General features: G+C 39.8%; 1 protein-coding gene across 1 annotated transcript; it reads left to right on the top strand.

Moving 5' to 3' along the window:
• Positions 1–653: 653 nt before the first annotated feature.
• On the top strand, positions 654–16,177 carry srpx2 (sushi-repeat containing protein X-linked 2). Its single transcript, XM_034182078.1, has 10 exons — positions 654–961; positions 4,000–4,080; positions 5,167–5,358; positions 5,466–5,642; positions 7,098–7,221; positions 7,312–7,433; positions 8,277–8,456; positions 8,528–8,661; positions 8,773–8,894; positions 15,971–16,177. Exons 1-10 carry the CDS (start codon positions 916–918, stop codon positions 16,149–16,151), a joined length of 1,359 nt encoding a protein of 452 aa, XP_034037969.1. The 5' UTR covers positions 654–915; the 3' UTR covers positions 16,152–16,177.
• The last annotated feature ends 3,667 nt before the right edge of the window (positions 16,178–19,844 follow it).

Here is a 19,844-nt window from a genome sequence, read left to right on the forward strand (position 1 = left end):
AATCTGACCGTCCTTTTAGATCTATTCTAAGTAATTTCCACCAGGTTGGATGAAAATCATGAATTAATTTTTGAATGATCATTCAGTGGGTTAGTTTATTGTTTCTCCTTCAGTCACACATAATTTCTTTTCTTTTTTGGCATGCCTGAGCGTCTTTACATCTGGTGTGTGAACATCTATAGCAAACAAATGCTGATGAAAATATGTTATGATTTTGTAGTATAATAAAGTCTATTCAGCATTATAGATAAGAAAAATTATTTTGTTATTGAACTTTTTTTTACAAGAAATTTACCATTATAACAATGTATACTGTAAAATTAACAAAACTAGTTTAATGTAAATTGTACATTATAACCACTGGCAATGGAAATATGTTTTTCTTTAATTTTTTTGTGGGAATTAGGCCATTGTTTTTATTTGCTTGTAATTTTATTGTCATATTATCTCTCAGAAAAAAATCAAAAAAAATTTAAAATAATAATATAATGATTTAAAATCAATATCTCCTCAAACAAACGACCATTGATCGTATTGAAATTATTCAGTCAATGTTTTTTCTAAGATTTTGACTTTCTAGGCGTGTGTAACTTTAGAGCACGCCTCCCTTATGTTTAATGCAGCAGTGGGCGGAGCCACGCGAACACGAGAAGTCCGTTAGTGCCACCAAGTGGTTTTTGTTTCTGAGCTAGAGGAATGTTTGGTTCAACGACGAACCTTCGGAGGATTGTACGTTGACAGCGACTTTTATTCTCCCCAATAAACGAAGATTTATCATTATTATTTTTTAAAAGTTTCCTCATTTTCGTCTGGATTCTAACTTTCTCTTGTTTTACTGCGGAACTTGAAAAATTGCGCAACTTTTTCCTTCTCACCAGTTTCAAATCTGCGAGTACAGACTTTAAATTTGGAGGAATGCCACTCAGACGTGTTGCTGTGATCATCATTTTGTGCTTCACAGGTGAGTTAGTGAGCATGAATTCAGTAGTTTGTCATTAGTGTATAAATAGAATTTGTTTCTTGAGAGGTCGACACCAAAAGTTACAAAAACAGTCCTCCTGCAGTTTGAAAATGCAGGGATCACTTTTGTATCACATGCAGATGTGCTGGATTTTTTTTGAGGTCACTTGAATGCAAATTGAGTCCATTCCTCCAAAAAAGAACGAGGAGCAGGAAGGCAGCCCGATCACATCTCCCGACATGCATCTGGCCACAGTCCAGATCCAGATCCAGATCGAGCGGATCAAACTGCACAGCTGAGCTGCAGTCTGCTGCTGACCAAGTCACTTTAATTACAGCTCTGCTCCAATGCATGTCCAATGCAGTGCATGTTAATTACTGCGTCCCCTCAGGGCCCTTTAATCCTGCAGCATCATCCACCCACACAGACTCACACACTGAGGACAATCCACTAGAGATTTTTAAAAATCATTAAATGCTCTCTGCAAGACAAGTCAAAAACAAGCAGCATTTGTCAGCCATCTGCAGCACAGCTCGGCTGCAATCTGCACACCCACATCAGTGTGACTCATGTCTCCCCCTCATCCTCATGACTGTCTGTTCTGTAACTGTATACTTATTTTACTCGTATTACTGCCTTACGCACGACAGTGCTACAATGTGCCATCATCAAATAATGTCACTTATTTACAGTGCCCTCCAAAAGTATTGGAACACTTGGTATTTCACACATTTTAGTTTGTTTATGCCATTTCAAATACAATAAATAAATAATAAAACTACATTTTTCCCACCTCCTTTCAGAAAATGGATATTTAAACATATTTTCCATTGGTTCAGAATGTAAAATTATTTTCACATTAGCTGACTGCTTTGGATGGTTTTAAATTCTATTTGAAGTTAATTAAGACATTTTTGACATGGATCAGTTTAAAATAAGTTAAAACCTTATTGTTTCTGGGTTGTTGTATGTGTTTTTCCCCCCAGAGTTAATCCAGTTTAAATACAATTTCTGTTGGCTCAGAACAATTTAAAATCAACATTGTAGCAGCTAAACCGTTATAAAGCATTTTCAAAATCACTTAAGACACTTTAAACCAGTCTGTCTTTGTTGTGTATTTTAAAAAAGACACATAAAACTATATTATTGCTGTGTTTTCAGAATGAATGTTGTTTAACTACATTTTTAAAATCTAAATTCCAGTTTTAAAATTTGTTAAACATGTTTAAAATAAAACAGAAAATAGCTTTTGTCTTGATAAATGTCTTTAAAAAGGCAAACTGACCAATTAAAGAATGTAACACATGTCTACACAGGCTGGTTGCAGCTTGTCTTCAGCCCTCCATTGCAGATTTTTCATACATCTGATGATGACTTGAGCTGGTTTATTTCCACTGTGACTAATTCTCTGTGAGGGGGAATTAGCAAGTCTCAGTCCAGGAAGTGCTTCTGAGTGGAACAAAACATTGTACTCATTAGGAACAAATTGGAGCAGCTTCGAGAGCTGCTGACTGTAAGGAAAACTGGTAGATGAACCTCGGCGTGAAGAAAAAGCTGAAGAATCTGTTCAGGAACCCACTAGAAATGTGGGGGTGGAGGTTGACACACTCTGAAGTTAGAAACGTGGAGTCATTTTTGTAATCTCAATGGAATTTTATTCCTGAACCACAAATGCTGAGGGAGCAGGATGGACGTGCACAGAGGGACGGAGTTAAATATTTAAAATTCAGGAGTGAAGACAACAGGGCAGTACACATGTTTGAGTGTTCAGGGTTTGGAAGAGCCTGAAGGTGGTGGGATTGAAATAGAAAGTAAAAGCATACTCCATTGTTTGCTGTGAAATGACCCAATTTATTTGCATTTCAAATGGTAGAACTCAAATCTTCAAAAATGTACATTTGGGTGAAATAGAAACTTAGCAATTTCGGGCCATGCAACAGGATGAAGCACTCAAAACGTGCAACACCTGCACCTTACATGCTTGACACTGATTCGTGCAAATTAATTCTTTGGATCCTATAATGCCATAGTATATGGTTCTGTGTGCCCATGACAATAAAAAATATATATCACAATGCTAAAATACCCTCGGCCGTATGAGCATAACAATAGGAAACAGAATGTGTCTTTTTGACCTCTTACAATAGGTCAAGGTTAGCCATCTTTGAACTTGTCCAAGCTCTGTGTCCCAAGAATGTTCCCTGTGAATTTGAAGACCATGGCGGTAATAGGATTGGAGTTATATGCTGAGGACAGACAGACGGATGGGTGGACACAATGCCTTCGCGATTCCTGATGGCCATATTTTGGCTTTGGATAAAAATAGTCCAAACTTGAATTCCGTTATCCTTAAAGCTACAGCATGGAGGATTTAGTGTCATTTAGTGGTGAGGTTGCATATTGCATTTGTTGCAAAGGGGTGCTTTAATTGGGGGAAAGGTCAAAACAACCAGTTTTAGACATTTTCCGGGGGGAAAAAATCAATTTGTGCAAATAGAAACTTGACATCATTGAATAATTTAGACGCATAGTCTGCTCTTTAGTCTCAGCAGTTACCATGGTAACACTTCCATTTCAGTGTTCTAATAGAGCTTATAGAAACTTGTGTCTTCTATATAATTTGACACCAAAGGGAAGACTGCAGGACAAATGCTCCTGGAGTTGTTGAGCACGCAGACGGACACGTACTGTAGTTCACTACGCAAAATAATTTTGGTCGGTATGCGTAAATGTGGGTCAAATATGAAATCTGTGTAGTGATGATTTGTTTCTTCAACAGACCCACTATGTCTTTGCACCAGTTCATAAACTCACTGTTTTCACTATGATTTTGGGTTTAAAGTCCAGAGGACTTTCTTTCAGTGTCACTGATTATAAAATCCAGGCTTTTTTGGGGATTGTAATCTCTGAGCCTCTGTATGACCTACATTTTATACAGTCAAAATCCTGACTAATCACAAGGGTTTACTGAGCAGAGAGCCATATTTCACATAAAGCAGAGTTTTTAATTCTCTATTTGAATGTGTTTGCTATTTTAGTTGGTGTTGGGGCCACGGTACAAGACATCTACAATGACGTAGCTCCGGAGGACGACTACACAGCACAACTAGACTACAAAGGTGCAGTTGAAAGACGCCTTTTTCATGCTGCTTGAGGAATCATTTGTAGCTTAAATAATGTTTTTCACAGAGGTCAAAAGGTTTTCTGAGAATTACTGGATTTCTGGGTTTGGAGAGTACTGCTATTTAGACTTGACGTTGTTATCAGAGTGTCATTTGAATGAATGAATGAATGAATACGTTTTATTCAGCATGCGCATAAACAAAATACCAACAAAAGAATCTTTTACTAACAAAACAAATCGAAAAAAAAAAAAAAAAAAACCTGAAGAAAATACAACAATAACTCAAACAATTTCCCAATTGGGTGTGGCCTTGGGAAAGGTGACTCCTATCGGGGGCCTCCTTACCTAACATTAGTTATCAAATCCGAGCTAACTAAGGTAACATCCCTGCAAATATTTGCTTGAGCTACCCATAGTTACAGTAGTTTGTTAAACTCATAGTGATAGTGAAGAAAAAAAACAAAAGACTAGAGCTGACTTTAAGCTAGTTTTGGCGATATTTTCATCTGCCATCTTGTGTGAGGAATGACCTTGGTGTTTTTGAGTGAAAATCTATTAAATCCACATTCTTGTAAGTGATTTCAATAAGTAGCTAAATTAAAGTATGTTTGCCCTCCCCCAAAGCAGCACTGTCCTGTAGGAGGCGGTAGTGAGTTTATATGAGTGAAGCGACAGCGGCGCGAGCTCGCTCAATGGTAGACGAAGATACAAACCAGAAATGGCACAAACGTCTTTCTTTACATTATTATTACAATATTGTTGTTAAAAAAACAATCGTAACGACAGTTGTGAAGTATCCTATCATTACTTTGAGTTTCTGCAACAATGATTCAATTTTAAATTATTGTTTGATGATATATACACAGATAGTGAAGAGCTTCGCTCATTGATGTCAGCAACATCAAACATATTACAGGTTGATGACATCATTTTGCATCATCCATCCATTTTCTATACCCGCTTACTCCAATTAAGGGCCACAGGGGCATCAAAGAATAGCCATTAGCAGATCTTTAGCGTCCTTCTTCTCTCCATCAGACGTCAGCTGTCATTTATTGGGTGTGGTCCCTCGTTAACGCAGACCCGCATTGGTGCCATTCTCCCAGCCTGACCAATGGGGAGGTGATGTGCCACTCCCCTCGAGGGAGGGCCTACTGGAGCTCGCTGGGAAGTCGCTGTCAGATGAGCTGCGATCGTGGATACAGACTGCTGGGGAGGAGATCTATTCAATGTCTTGCCAACCGCCGCTGGTCTGGGACGGCTTTCTGCCGCAGTATGTGGCCTTTTCACTTCCTCGCACTTTGAAGCACTGAACAGGTTCTATGATGCATCAGAGGATTTTGCCTGACGTCCTGTGTCTTTGTGGTAATGTTTCTGCAGAAATGCGTTGTCATGTGCTGCCACTAACTCCACACGGCAAGTACACCTGCACTCACGGCTTCATGGTGGATTCTAGGTGTGACTTCACCTGTAACCCCGGCTACCGTATCGAGGGGGAACACTCCCGAACGTGTCTGCGTGGGGGATCGTGGAGCGGTCCACAGCCCGTTTGTTCAGGTGCATTACAGCGTCTTACTATGCAGATTCAAGCAAAATACAGCAAGTCTGATTTTCAAAGTAAAACTGTTCAAATTGTGATTCACATCAACTTTACATCCAATAGTCCACTAGAGGTCACTGTCACAGCGTAGCCGTAGCTGGTATTTCTGAATAGATTTGGTTCATTTTAGACTTTCAAATATCTCAAAACAGCAAATCATTTTTTGAAGCAATCCTTTCCTTTTTTTAGTGTTATCATTTTGAAACATCAAATTTGTTGTGAAACAAGTCCTTCATTTGATGTCAGGTATTTTGACACAGTGAATCTTTTTTTCTTTTTTTTCTTTTTCCCCTCTACAGTTTTGAGATCTTTGAAAATAGTGACGGCCATGTGAGGCCTTCTGAAGCATTTGGTGCATGTTTTTTTCTGAGCCCATTTAGATGGCAGTGTCAAAAAAGGAGAGAGTTCAAAGAACAATGCACTTTAGTTAACTTATTTTATTATTATTACTATTTTTAAATAGACACTGCCATCTACTGCACTCAGAAAAAAGTCCAATGCTTCATTGAGCCTCATTTGACCATCACTATTCAAAAAGTGTACTGTTTTGTGAAGCAATTGGTCATTTCAAGTTTCAAGCACCCTTAAAATCAATGAATAATTTTTCTGATGCAGTTGTGTCATGTTTTGAACATATTGAAACACTAAAATCTTCTGAAACAAAGGCTTCAAGTGTTTTGACAGTCAATCACATTTTGAAGTTATGGCTTCATGTGCTGTTGTGAAGCAAGTTGGTGAGTTCCAAGTAGCTGAATGCAATGAATCATTTTTCTGATGGAATTGTTTCATTTATTGCTTCAAGCATCTTTCTGATTTCAAGCATTTCAATTGTTATTTCAAGGGTTTTCCTAATTCTTTCATTTGTTGTTTTGAGCATTTCAGATAATTTTGTGAGGCAGTTGGCTCAATTAAAGTTCATAAACAAGGAATCATTGTGCAAACAAGTTGTTTCAGTTTGTCTTTTAAGGAATTATTTGAAGCAGTTTGATTATTTACCATATTAGCCAAAGAAGTTTATTAAAAAAATGGTGAAATATTTTGTGAAGCAGCCAGTTTCAAACTTTCAGAAAGCCTCATTTCTGCACCACATTGTGTGTAATGTTCCAGGGTGGATTTAAACCTGATATCCACCCCATAGTTATGCCTTTGCCCTACGTTTAGAGCAGGAACGTAAATGGACTCCATCCACACTTTTTCCATTCTCTTTCACAAGCCCGTGTGCTTAATGTGTGCAGTCATACAGATACACTGAGTGCATTTTCCTGCTCCTCTGTTCTTTGGACTGAATTCAGAATTTTGCGCAATCGTCTTTTTCTATCTGTTCATTTTAACCATGGCAGAAGTATGTCGACATGCATTTCCTTTCTGCAGTACTGACCACACTGTTGTACTTTTCCAAATTGTCATGACAGACACAGACCCTCCGAAGATCAAATGTCCTCCATCCAGACTAAAAGTCGCAGAACCTGGAAAACTCACAGCCACTGTGTCCTGGGATCCTCCTGCTGCAACGGACACTGCTGATAAAACGCTCGAGTAAGTAACTCCCTCTCTCTCCTTTTTCCCCTTGTTGTTTTTTGAAAGTAGTGAAATATTCTATTTTTTTTTTTTTTTATCTTTCTGCAGGGTGATACTTGTTGGCCAGGAGCCAGGGACGGACTTTAAAGAGGGACTGACAATTGTCCGATACAAAGTGTACGATCAAGCCAGAAACAGGGCCGCCTGCAAGTTCATTGTCCGTGTTGAGGGTGAGCTCCCAAAATAGTCACAGGAAATCGATTTTCTTTTTGTATCCCATCACTGAGTACACAATATGCACCACATTCCATGTTTGCGTGTGTTTGTATATATGCTGAGACAATATTTCAATGAACGTATAACTCATTAACACCACATGGTAGACGCTTGATACTTAGACCATAGGTACCCCCAGGGGAAAAAATGAGCCGATTAGGTTTTATTTGTTTGTGTGTGTATGTATTTGCATATTAATAATGACAAAGTGAATTTTCTTCTGAACACAATAATAAGAATACACGGCAGCCACTTGATATTTATGCCATACGTATGCTTTGCAGGACAGACAAGTTCATGGCAGATTCAGATATTTGCACATTAAAGGGGATGAAATGGTTTTTATTGAACATGAATAAGCACATAAATGAGCTGATTACATTTTAGGATTGTTTGGTTTGTTTTTGCATATTAGTAAGCAGAAAAATCTTTCTTCTGAAGATGGTAACTCCTTAGGAATAGAGGGCAGACACTTGATACTGATGCCATTGGTACAGCTGATTGCATTTTGAGATAGTTTGCTAAATAAATTTGCATGTTAATGAGCTTGATTTTTTTTAAAGTCATTGCTTCAAATCCTCTGATAGACTTGCGGAAGGTAGTAGTGTCACAAATGCAATAACACACACACACACACACATACACACACACACACACACACACACACACACACACACACACACAAAGCACTAATTAGGGTGATCATTTGAATAAATTAATCCAACAAGCATAACTTAAAGAATGCTTGATCCGTGCTTAGAGATGGAAAACATTATTTAACTCTGTTGCTGTTCCAGTGAGAAGATGTGTAGCTCTAAGTGCACCCATGCACGGGTACCTCACCTGCTCCTCTGATGGGAATAACTACGGCGCAACATGTGAGTACCACTGTGACGGAGGGTATGAGCGGAGGGGCGTGTCCAGCCGGGTTTGCCAGTTCGACCGCAGCTGGAGTGAAGACGCCGCCGAGTGTGTTCGTGAGTACAGAGTTTGCATGAGCTGCAACAGTAAAATGAGTAGAAAGGTGACCGTCGGTGTTTCCATGCAGCGATGGAGTTTAAAGCAGACGTGAGGACGGTGGGTGCGCTTCTGGATCAGTTCTATGAGAAGAGGAGGCTGCTGGTCTTGTCTGCACCTGACCTCAGTGACTCAGACTACAAACTGCAGAACATCATGATACAAGTGAGGAAATGTGAAGCTGCAGGAGACATTACACAGAAACACAGAATTTAATGTTGGAAAAGGTTAAAAAAAAATCCTTCCAACCTTAATTTATGTTTGTGTGTTTATTAGAAAGCAGACTGTGGATTAGATCTGAGACACGTCACGGTGATCGAACTCCTTGGATTACCACCTAATGAGACGGGCCGCATCAGGGAAAATCAACTGGATTCTGAGGTCATCGAGGGTTTGAGGTAACTGATACTTTGCTGCTCCACTGTGACAATTTAAGTATTTGAAAAAAAAAGGATAGCCACCCTTTTATTGAAAGCTATGAGCCTCTTCATAAAAAGGAAACCAGAGATAAAACTCCATTAAGCACTCTTTAAGAATAGCAACTGCAAAGATACCCGTTGTTGTATTTTTGAACTTGCCATGTGGCCCCAATCACTCTAGTGCCATGACAACTAACCAACCAATAAACATCAGCACCCGTCATCCTCAGCGGACATCATACTGGAATATGTGTGTTTGTTACATTAAGCCCCTTTGGTACTTTGGTCAATTTCTACCAAACTTGCTGTGTTCATGTAAGATGACCCCAGAACTGCCCAATTTTTATTTATTTATTTTTTTTTTTTAGGCAAAGCTCGTTTGGCTCAAAGATCAAAATATTGGTCTGTGTGTTTCCCCTCCCTTGCTCCTTCCAAGTCCTTTGGCTAATGTCCTTCAAACTTGATATGTGGATGATGTTAAGTCTCAGAATTGTATTTGAAGAGTTTATTTTAGCAAAGGTCAAGGTCATTTGGGTCAAAGCTCAAACTTTTGACAATTCCCCCACTCAGATTCTCAGTAAACTTGGCACACATATGGACGTCGGTCCTTGAATTACTCAAGTGAGGTCAAATTTACAAAATGTCAGTCATTGGGGTCAAAGCTCAAAATTTTTTATTTTTTTTTCCCCTACCCCACTTCAGATTTGCACTAAACATGGCACATATATGAAAGTGGGTTTTGGAATTGCCCAGGCCAGATTAAATTGACCAAAGGTCAGTCACTGGGGTCAAGGTCATACCCTGCCTGTCTGTTTCTTGGCCTGCTCCTTCCAGGTCTTTTTTTTTTTTTTTAATTTTTACCAAACTTGGTAGGTCAGTGAAGATTGTTCTCAAAATTCCTGTCAAATTCATTTCAGCAAAAGATGAGCAATTTGATTTTTCAACCTGATTTTAGACCAAATGTCACTTGCACTTGAATGGATTCTGGAATTGTCCAAGCAAAGTCAGCCAGGGGTCAGTGATTTGGGTAGAGGTCAGAGTCATTGTAGTCCTGCCTTCATGCATGGTGTCTGCTTTAAACTCCAATACAAAGCTCGCTTTCCCCTACCCCAACCACCACCAGTGTTTTGAGTGGGGGCACCGTTCATTTTTTCCACAGCTGGAAACTTTGGCTTCACTTTCAGTCTCTGCAGACATGTTATACTAAAGCACTGTGGAAAATGTACAAAGTCAGACGCCTGAAGAGAGCTTTAAGTACAAGACAGCCAGTGGATGGGGCTGTACAGGAGGTTTAATAAAAAAAAAAAATCTGTTCCTAAATTGTGGAGACTCGGCTCCGCACTGTGGAAAATTCTACAGCTAGCCAGGCCCCTGTAGTCGGTGCGGACCAAGGTAGCTTAGCCGCCGTTAGTTCCCCCCTGGCAGATCCCGTGCAGTCGGGAAAGCAGGCTGACTGGGTGACTGTGAGGAGGAAGCGTAGCCCTAAACAGAAGCCCCGTGTACACCGTCAACCCGTTCACATCTCTAACCGTTTTTCCCCACTCGACGACACACCCGCCGAGGATCAAACTCTGGTTATTGGCGACTCTGTTTTGAGAAATGTGAAGTTAGCGACACCAGCAACCATTGTCAATTGTCTTCCGGGGGCCAGAGCAGGCGACATTGAAGGACATTTGAAATTGCTGGCTAAGGCTAAGCGTAAATTTGGTAAGATTGTAATTCACGTCGGCAGTAATGACACTCGGTTACGCCAATCGGAGGTCACTAAAATTAACATTAAATCGGTGTGTAACTTTGCAAAAACAATGTCGGACTCTGTAGTTTTCTCTGGGCCCCTCCCCAATCAGACCGGGAGTGACATGTTTAGCCGCATGTTCTCCTTGAATTGCTGGCTGTCTGAGTGGTGTCCAAAAAATGAGGTGGGCTTCATAGATAATTGGCAAAGCTTCTGGGGAAAACCTGGTCTTGTTAGGAGAGACGGCATCCATCCCACTTTGGATGGAGCAACTCTCATTTCTAGAAATCTGGCCAATTTTTTTGGATCCTCCAAACTGTGACTGTCTAGCGTTGGGACCAGGAGGCAGAACTGTGGTCTTATACACCTCTCTGCAGCTTCTCTCCCCCTGCCATCCCCTCATTACCCCATCCCCGTAGAGACGGTGCCTGCTCCCAGACCACCAATAACTAGCAAAAATCTATTTAAGCATAAAATTCAAAAAGAAAAAATAATATAGCACCTTCAATTGCACCACAGACTAAAACAGTTAAATGTGGTCTATTAAACATTAGGTCTCTTTCTTCTAAGTCCCTGTTGGTAAATGATATAATAATTGATCAACATATTGATTTATTCTGCCTAACAGAAACTTGGTTACAGCAGGATGAATATGTTAGTTTAAATGAGTCAACACCCCCGAGTCACACTAACTGTCAGAATGCTCGTAGTACGGGCCGGGGCGGAGGATTAGCAGCAATCTTCCATTCCAGCTTATTAATTAATCAAAAACCTAGACAGAGCTTTAATTCATTTGAAAGCTTGTCTCTTAGTCTTGTCCATCCAAATTGGAAGTCCCAAAAACCAGTTTTATTTGTTATTATCTATCGTCCACCTGGTCGTTACTGTGAGTTTCTCTGTGAATTTTCAGACCTTTTGTCTGACTTAGTGCTTAGCTCAGATAAGATAATTATAGTGGGCGATTTTAACATCCACACAGATGCTGAGAATGACAGCCTCAACACTGCATTTAATCTATTATTAGACTCTATCGGCTTTGCTCAAAAAGTAAATGAGTCCACCCACCACTTTAATCATATTTTAGATCTTGTTCTGACTTATGGTATGGAAATAGAAGACTTAACAGTATTCCCTGAAACTCCCTTCTGTCTGATCATTTTTTAATAACATTTACATTTACCCTGATGGACTACCCAGCAGTGGGGAATAAGTTTCATTACACTAGAAGTCTTTCAGAAAGCGCTGTAACTAGGTTTAAGGATATGATTCCTTCTTTATGTTCTCTGTCATATACCAACACAGAGCAGAGTAGCTACCTAAACTCTGTAAGGGAGCTAGAGTATCTCGTCAATAGTTTTACATCCTCATTGAAGACAACTTTGGATGCTGTAGCTCCTCTGAAAAAGAGAGCTTTAAATCAGAAGTGTCTGACTCCGTGGTATAACTCACAAACTCGTAGCTTAAAGCAGATAACCCGTAAGTTGGAGAGGAAATGGCGTCTCACTAATTTAGAAGATCTTCACTTAGCCTGGAAAAAGAGTTTGTTGCTCTATAAGAAAGCCCTCCGTGAAGCTAGGACATCTTTCTACTCATCACTAATTGAAGAAAATAAGAACAACCCCAGGTTTCTTTTCAGCACTGTAGCCAGGCTGACAAAGAGTCAGAGCTCTATTGAGCTGAGTATTCCATTAACTTTAACTAGTGATGACTTCATGACTTTCTTTGCTAACAAATTTTGACTATTAGAGAAAAAATTACTCATAACCATCCCAAAGATGTATCGTTATCTTTGGCTGCTTTCAGTGATGCCGGTATTTGGTTAGACTCTTTCTCTCCGAATGTTCTGCCTGAGTTATTTTCATTAGTTACTTCATCCAAACCATCAACATGCTTATTAGACCCCATTCCTGCCAGGCTGCTCAAGGAAGTCCTACCATTATTTAATGCTTCAATCTTAAATATGATCAATCTATCTTTGCTAGTTGGTTATGTACCACAGGCCTTTAAGGTGGCAGTAATTAAACCATTACTTAAAAAGCCATCACTTGACCCAGCTATCTTAGCTAATTATAGGCCAATCTCCAACCTTCCTTTTCTCTCAAAGATTCTTGAGAGGGTAGTTGTAAAACAGCTAACTGATCACCTGCAGAGGAATGGTCTATTTGAAGAGTTTCAGTCAGGTTTTAGAATTCATCACAGTACAGAAACAGCATTAGTGAAGGTTACAAATGATCTTCTTATGGCTTCGGACAGTGGACTTATCTCTGTGCTTGTTCTGTTGGACCTCAGTGCTGCTTTTGATACTGTTGACCATAAAATTTTATTACAGAGATTAGAGCATGTCATAGGTATTAAAGGCATTGCGCTGCGGTGGTTTAAATCATATTTGTCTAATAGATTACAGTTTGTTCATGTAAATGGGGAATCTTCTTCACAGACTAAAGTTAATTATGGAGTTCCACAAGGTTCTGTGCTAGGACCAATTTTATTCACTTTACACATGCTTCCCTTGGGCAGTATTATTAGACGGTATTGCTTAAATTTTCATTGTTACGCAGATGATACCCAGCTTTATCTATCCATGAAGCCAGAGGATACGCACCAATTAGCTAAACTGCAGGATTGTCTTACAGACATAAAGACATGGATGACCTCTAATTTCCTGCTTTTAAACTCAGATAAAACTGAAGTTATTGTACTTGGCCCCACAAATCTTAGAAGCATGGTGTCTAACCAGATCGTTACTCTGGATGGCATTTCCCTGATCTCTAGTAATACTGTGAGAAATCTTGGAGTTATTTTTGATCAGGATATGTCATTCAAAGCGCATATTAAACAAATATGTAGGACTGCCTTTTTGCATTTACGCAATATTTCTAAAATCAGAAAGGTCTTGTCTCAGAGTGATGCTGAAAAACTAATTCATGCATTTATTTCCTCTAGGCTGGACTATTGTAATTCATTATTATCAGGTTGTCCTAAAAGTTCCCTAAAAAGCCTTCAGTTGGTTCAGAATGCTGCAGCTAGAGTACTGACGGGGACTAGCAGGAGAGAGCATATCTCACCCGTGTTGGCCTCTCTTCATTGGCTTCCTGTTAATTCTAGAATAGAATTTAAAATTCTTCTTCTTACTTATAAGGTTTTGAATAATCAGGTCCCATCTTATCTTAGGGACCTCGTAGTACCATATTACCCCATTAGAGCGCTTCGCTCTCAGACTGCGGGCTTACTTGTGGTTCCTAGGGTTTGTAAGAGTAGAATGGGAGGCAGAGCCTTCAGCTTTCAGGCTCCTCTCCTGTGGAACCAGCTCCCAATTCAGATCAGGGAGACAGATACCCTCTCTACTTTTAAGATTAGGCTTAAAACTTTCCTTTTTGCTAAGGCTTATAGTTAGGGCTGGATCGGGTGACCCTGGACCATCCCTTGGTTATGTTGCTTTAGACGTAGACTGTGGGGGGTTCCCATGATGCACTGTTTCTTTCTTTTTTTGCTCCGTATGCATCACTCTGCATTTAATCATTAGTGATCGATCTCTGCCCCCCTTCTCGGCATGTCTTTTTCCTGGTTCTTTCCCTCAGCCCCAACCAGTCTCAGCAGAAGACTGCCCCTCCTGAGCCTGGTTCTGCTGGAGGTTTCTTCCTGTTAAAAGGGAGTTTTTCCTTCCCACTGTGGCCAAGTGCTTGCTCATAGGGGGTCGTTTTGACCGTTGGGGTTTTTCATGGTTATTGTATGGCCTTGCCTTGCAATATGGAGCGCCTTGGGGCAACTGTTTGTTGTGATTTGGCGCTATATAAGAAAAAAGTTGATTGATTGATTGATTAAATCTATCATTTGCACAACCTCAGACACATAATATGCAGTTGTTCCATTTGAGATCATATTGAGTCTTTACCCATCACAACATATTCAAGTAAAACAGGCAGTGGTGGCCAACAAAGTCATTTCAGACTACATGCAACTTTAACAACACCTGCTTCCAGTTTCCATCATGCATGAGATTACATTTTCCCCCACAACAATCCAAGACAGACCCAGCAGGTGGAAGACAGATGTGATGTGTGTATCACACGGCACTAATGAAGGACAACGAAACAAGAAATCTGGACTTGCGTGGACTTTCGGAGGCATCGTAACAGTCGTCCAGCTTCGTTCCTGCAGCTGGTGCTTCGTCAGAATTTTTAAACTTGAAAAATTTGAACGAATACCAACAACAACCTCAATGCGTCCGTATTTTGTTTTGCTTTCTTTCTTCATGGTTATCGTTTGCTTAATTTTTATAACGTTAGCATGTCGTTTGACTTTCGTCCAACCTCCCAAATCTGACGTATTGACCTAAAGTTGCCGATATATGAACGAATCAATAACTAAAGCTTCGATGAGCTGAACATAACATCCTTGTATCACTAATGAATAGTCCATGTTTGGGCTGAACATCAACGTTTTCATACAGAAACAATAGCGTTTAGAATGTTTTATCAACTATTTTATCTATTTGCATACGTTTCAACTGTTTGTGGCTGGTCTGCGTGTGCACACACGCTGTTGTTGTGAAGACAAACAAAATCTCTCCTGTAAGTACTGTGGACGTGATGATGAGGCTGGCTGCGATCGGTCACGTCATCATGAATGTTTCGTTTTGATTTTGTTGAAAGCATGGCGGGCGACGTTATCTTTATTTTTCTTTCACTAGTTTTGGCTTTGTTCCGATCCGCCCTTTCATCACTCACATTCGGTGACGGGGGAGGCACAGGCTGTTTCATCCACCTTTTTCTCTACGATTTTTGACTTTCAATCCTTCATCCAGCTGTGGTCATGTGCCGTGTTACCAGGCCCTTAAATAAGCAAACCAAACTTGCATTTTGTTGCGATCTAGTGTGTCAATCAAATTCTAGTCAGTTTATCATTAAACTCCTTTTAAATTGAACTCATTATAGTATTTATTCTTTTTGGGCCATCATGTTAAACTGTGTGGGACAGATCCATTGATTTTTCAGTCTATTTGCTGACTGTATTTTGCATAGTACACACACAATGTGGTTGTGGTACATGCAGGTCATTGGGCCCAAATTGGGGGTGCAGTATCAGAATTACAGTGTTTTAGGAGACCAAAAGTAATTGGACAACTAGTTGCCAGGCAGTAAAAATGGGGGTCCGTGTATTTCGTGATTCACTTGCATTGTTGTCCATTGTGGATGAAAATACCTTCAAATACACGTTCAAGAATTTGTTTTCAGCGACAGCATTCTGTGACTACCAAAATCAAAAAAGTACCCAAATATATGCAGAACCTAAGTCTAATTGCTGCATTATTTCACTGCAGGCAAGTGTTCAGAATCTCCAGATCCTACTTCAGCATGGTGCTGCTGGATACGTTCGGAGTGGACAGAGAGCGGTTCATCACTCCAGTGGGATCAGATGAGCTCTTCTCCTACATCGACAGCTTCGTGCTGGACGAGGAGGAACGAGAGAAGCTGGATCTCCACAGGGAGCTATGTGACTAGTATTGCAAACCTCAACGGATGCCAAAGTAAATCAAGAGTTACTGCCAGAAAACAACAACCGGACAAATAACCAGCAAGCAGCTCCAGAGGAATGAAATTCCATTCAATGGAATTGTTCCTCACTGTCAGATGTAGTCACCATGACACTGATGTTCTTCGACTCATCTATGTTACAGAAAATGTGCAAGTTGAAAGGTGAAATACAGTATAGTAACCTATGAATCTGCCATATAGATGCAGACACGGAGACTTCTCTCTCTCTCTCTCTCTATATATATATATTATTTCTATACACCTCAGTCTCTCTCTATAGATCTATGGGGAGGTGATGGTCTAGTGGTTAAGTGTTGGGCTTGAAACCAGAGGATCCTTGGTTCAAATCCCAGCCTGATCAGAAAAACACCCCCTTTTCTACTTTTTTTTACTACAACCCCTGGCAAAAATTATGGAATCACCGGCCTCTGAGGATGTTCATTCAGTTGTTTAATTTTGTAGAAAAAAAGCAGATCACAGACATGACACAAAACTAAAGTCATTTCAAATGGCAACTTTCTGGCTTTAAGAAACACTATAAGAAATCAAGAAAAAAAGATTGTAACGGTTACTTTTTTAGACCAAGCAGAGTAAAAAAATATGGAATCACTCAATTCTGAGGAATAAATTATGGATTCACCCTGTAAATTTTCATCCCCCAAACTAACACCTGCATCAAATCAGATCTGCTCATTGACATTGACCCTATGTGTCTTTTTGCAAGGAATGTTTTCACAGTTTTTGCTCTATGGCAAGATGCATTATCATCTTGAAAAATGATTTCATCATCCCCAAACATCCTTTCAATTGTCCAAAATATCAACATAAACTTGTGCATTTATTGATGATGTAATGACAGCCATCTCCCCAGTGCCTTTACCTGACATGCAGCCCCATATCAATCAATCAATCAATCAATTTTTTTTATATAGCGCCAAATCACAACAAACAGTTGCCCCAAGGCGCTTTATATTGTAAGGCAAGGCCATACAATAATTATGTAAAACCCCAACGGTCAAAACGACCCCCTGTGAGCAAGCACTTGGCTACAGTGGGAAGGAAAAACTCCCTTTTAACAGGAAGAAACCTCCAGCAGAACCAGGCTCAGGGAGGGGCAGTCTTCTGCTGGGACTGGTTGGGGCTGAGGGAGAGAACCAGGAAAAAGACATGCTGTGGAGGGGAGCAGAGATCGATCACTAATGATTAAATGCAGAGTGGTGCATACAGAGCAAAAGAGAAAGAAACAGTGCATCATGGGAACCCCCAGCAGTCTACGTCTATAGCAGCATAACTAAGGGATGGTTCAGGGTCACCTGATCCAGCCCTAACTATAAGCTTTAGCAAAAAGGAAAGTTTTAAGCCTAATCTTAAAAGTAGAGAGGGTGTCTGTCTCCCTGATCTGAATTGGGAGCTGGTTCCACAGGAGAGGAGCCTGAAAGCTGAAGGCTCTGCCTCCCATTCTACTCTTACAAACCCTAGGAACTACAAGTAAGCCTGCAGTCTGAGAGCGAAGCGCTCTATTGGGGTGATATGGTACTACGAGGTCCCTAAGATAAGATGGGACCTGATTATTCAAACCTTATAAGTAAGAAGAAGAATTTTAAATTCTATTCTAGAATTAACAGGAAGCCAATGAAGAGAGGCCAATATGGGTGAGATATGCTCTCTCCTTCTAGTCCCCGTCAGTACTCTAGCTGCAGCATTTTGAATTAACTGAAGGCTTTTTAGGGAACTTTTAGGACAACCTGATAATAATGAATTACAATAGTCCAGCCTAGAGGAAATAAATGCATGAATTAGTTTTTCAGCATCACTCTGAGACAAGACCTTTCTGATTTTAGAGATATTGCGTAAATGCAAAAAAGCAGTCCTACATATTTGTTTAATATGCGCTTTGAATGACATATCCTGATCAAAAATGACTCCAAGATTTCTCACAGTATTACTAGAGGTCAGGGTAATGCCATCCACAGTAAGGATCTGGTTAGACACCATGTTTCTAAGATTTGTGGGGCCAAGTACAATAACTTCAGTTTTATCTGAGTTTAAAAGCAGGAAATTAGAGGTCATCCATGTCTTTATGTCTGTAAGACAATCCTGCAGTTTAGCTAATTGGTGTGTGTCGTCTGGCTTCATGGATAGATAAAGCTGGGTATCATCTGCGTAACAATGAAAATTTAAGCAATACCGTCTAATAATACTGCCTAAGGGAAGCATATATAAAGTGAATAAAATTGGTCCTAGCACAGAACCTTGTGGAACTCCATAATTAACTTTAGTCTGTGAAGAAGATTCCCCATTTACATGAACAAATTGTAATCTATTAGACAAATATGATTCAAACCACCGCAGCGCAGTGCCTTTAATACCTATGGCATGCTCTAATCTCTGTAATAAAATTTTATGGTCAACAGTATCAAAAGCAGCACTGAGGTCTAACAGAACAAGCACAGAGATGAGTCCACTGTCCGAGGCCATAAGAAGATCATTTGTAACCTTCACTAATGCTGTTTCTGTACTATGATGAATTCTAAAACCTGACTGAAACTCTTCAAATAGACCATTCCTCTGCAGATGATCAGTTAGCTGTTTTACAACTACCCTTTCAAGAATTTTTGAGAGAAAAGGAAGGTTGGAGATTGGCCTATAATTAGCTAAGATAACTGGGTCAAGTGATGGCTTTTTAAGTAATGGTTTAATTACTGCCACCTTAAAGCCTGTGGTACATAGCCAACTAACAAAGATAGATTGATCATATTTAAGATCGAAGCATTAAATAATGGTAGGGCTTCCTTGAGCAGGCCTGGTAGGAATGGGGTCTAATAAACATGTTGATGGTTTGGATGAAGTAACTAATGACAATAACTCAGACAGAACAATCGGAGAGAAAGAGTCTAACCAAATACCGGCATCACTGAAAGCAGCCAAAGATAACGATACGTCTTTGGGATGGTTATGAGTAATTTTTTCTCTAATAGTTAAAATTTTGTTAGCAAAGAAAGTCATGAACTCATTACTAGTTAAAGTTAATGGAATACTCAGCTCAATAGAGCTCTGACTCTTTGTCAGCCTGGCTACAGTGCTGAAAAGAAACCTGGGGTTGTTCTTATTTTCTTCAATTAGTGATGAGTAGAAAGATGTCCTAGCTTTACGGAGGGCTTTTTTATAGAGCAACAGACTCTTTTTCCAGGCTAAGTGAAGATCTTCTAAATTAGTGAGACGCCATTTCCTCTCCAACTTACGGGTTATCTGCTTTAAGCTACGAGTTTGAGAGTTATACCATGGAGTCAGACACTTCTGATTTAAAGCTCTCTTTTTCAGAGGAGCTACAGCATCCAAAGCTGTCTTCAATGAGGATGTAAAACTATTGACGAGATACTCTATCTCCCTTACAGAGTTTAGGTAGCTACTCTGCACTGTGTTGTTATATGGCATTAGAGAACATAAAGAAGGAATCATATCCTTAAACCTAGTTACAGCGCTTTCTGAAAGACTTCTAGTGTAATGAAACTTATTCCCTACTGCTGGGTAGTCCATCAGAGTAAATGTAAATGTTATTAAAAAATGATCAGACAGAAGGGAGTTTTCAAGGAATACTGTTAAGTCTTCTATTTCCATACCATAAGTCAGAACAAGATCTAAGATATGATTAAAGTGGTG

Source organism: Thalassophryne amazonica, chromosome 11 (assembly GCF_902500255.1).
Source record: "Thalassophryne amazonica chromosome 11, fThaAma1.1, whole genome shotgun sequence".
NCBI classification, from domain to species: domain Eukaryota; kingdom Metazoa; phylum Chordata; class Actinopteri; order Batrachoidiformes; family Batrachoididae; genus Thalassophryne; species Thalassophryne amazonica.

Bases quoted from the DNA above. Each gene is read 5' to 3' on its own strand.
- srpx2 (XM_034182078.1), top strand. From the start codon at position 916: ATGCCACTCAGACGTGTTGCTGTGATCATCATTTTGTGCTTCACAG. The intron at 4,081-5,166 runs GTGCAGTTGAAA...TCGTTAACGCAG, and splicing joins AGCACAACTAGACTACAAAG to ACCCGCATTGGTGCCATTCT. The intron at 8,662-8,772 runs GTGAGGAAATGT...TGTGTTTATTAG, and splicing joins TGCAGAACATCATGATACAA to AAAGCAGACTGTGGATTAGA.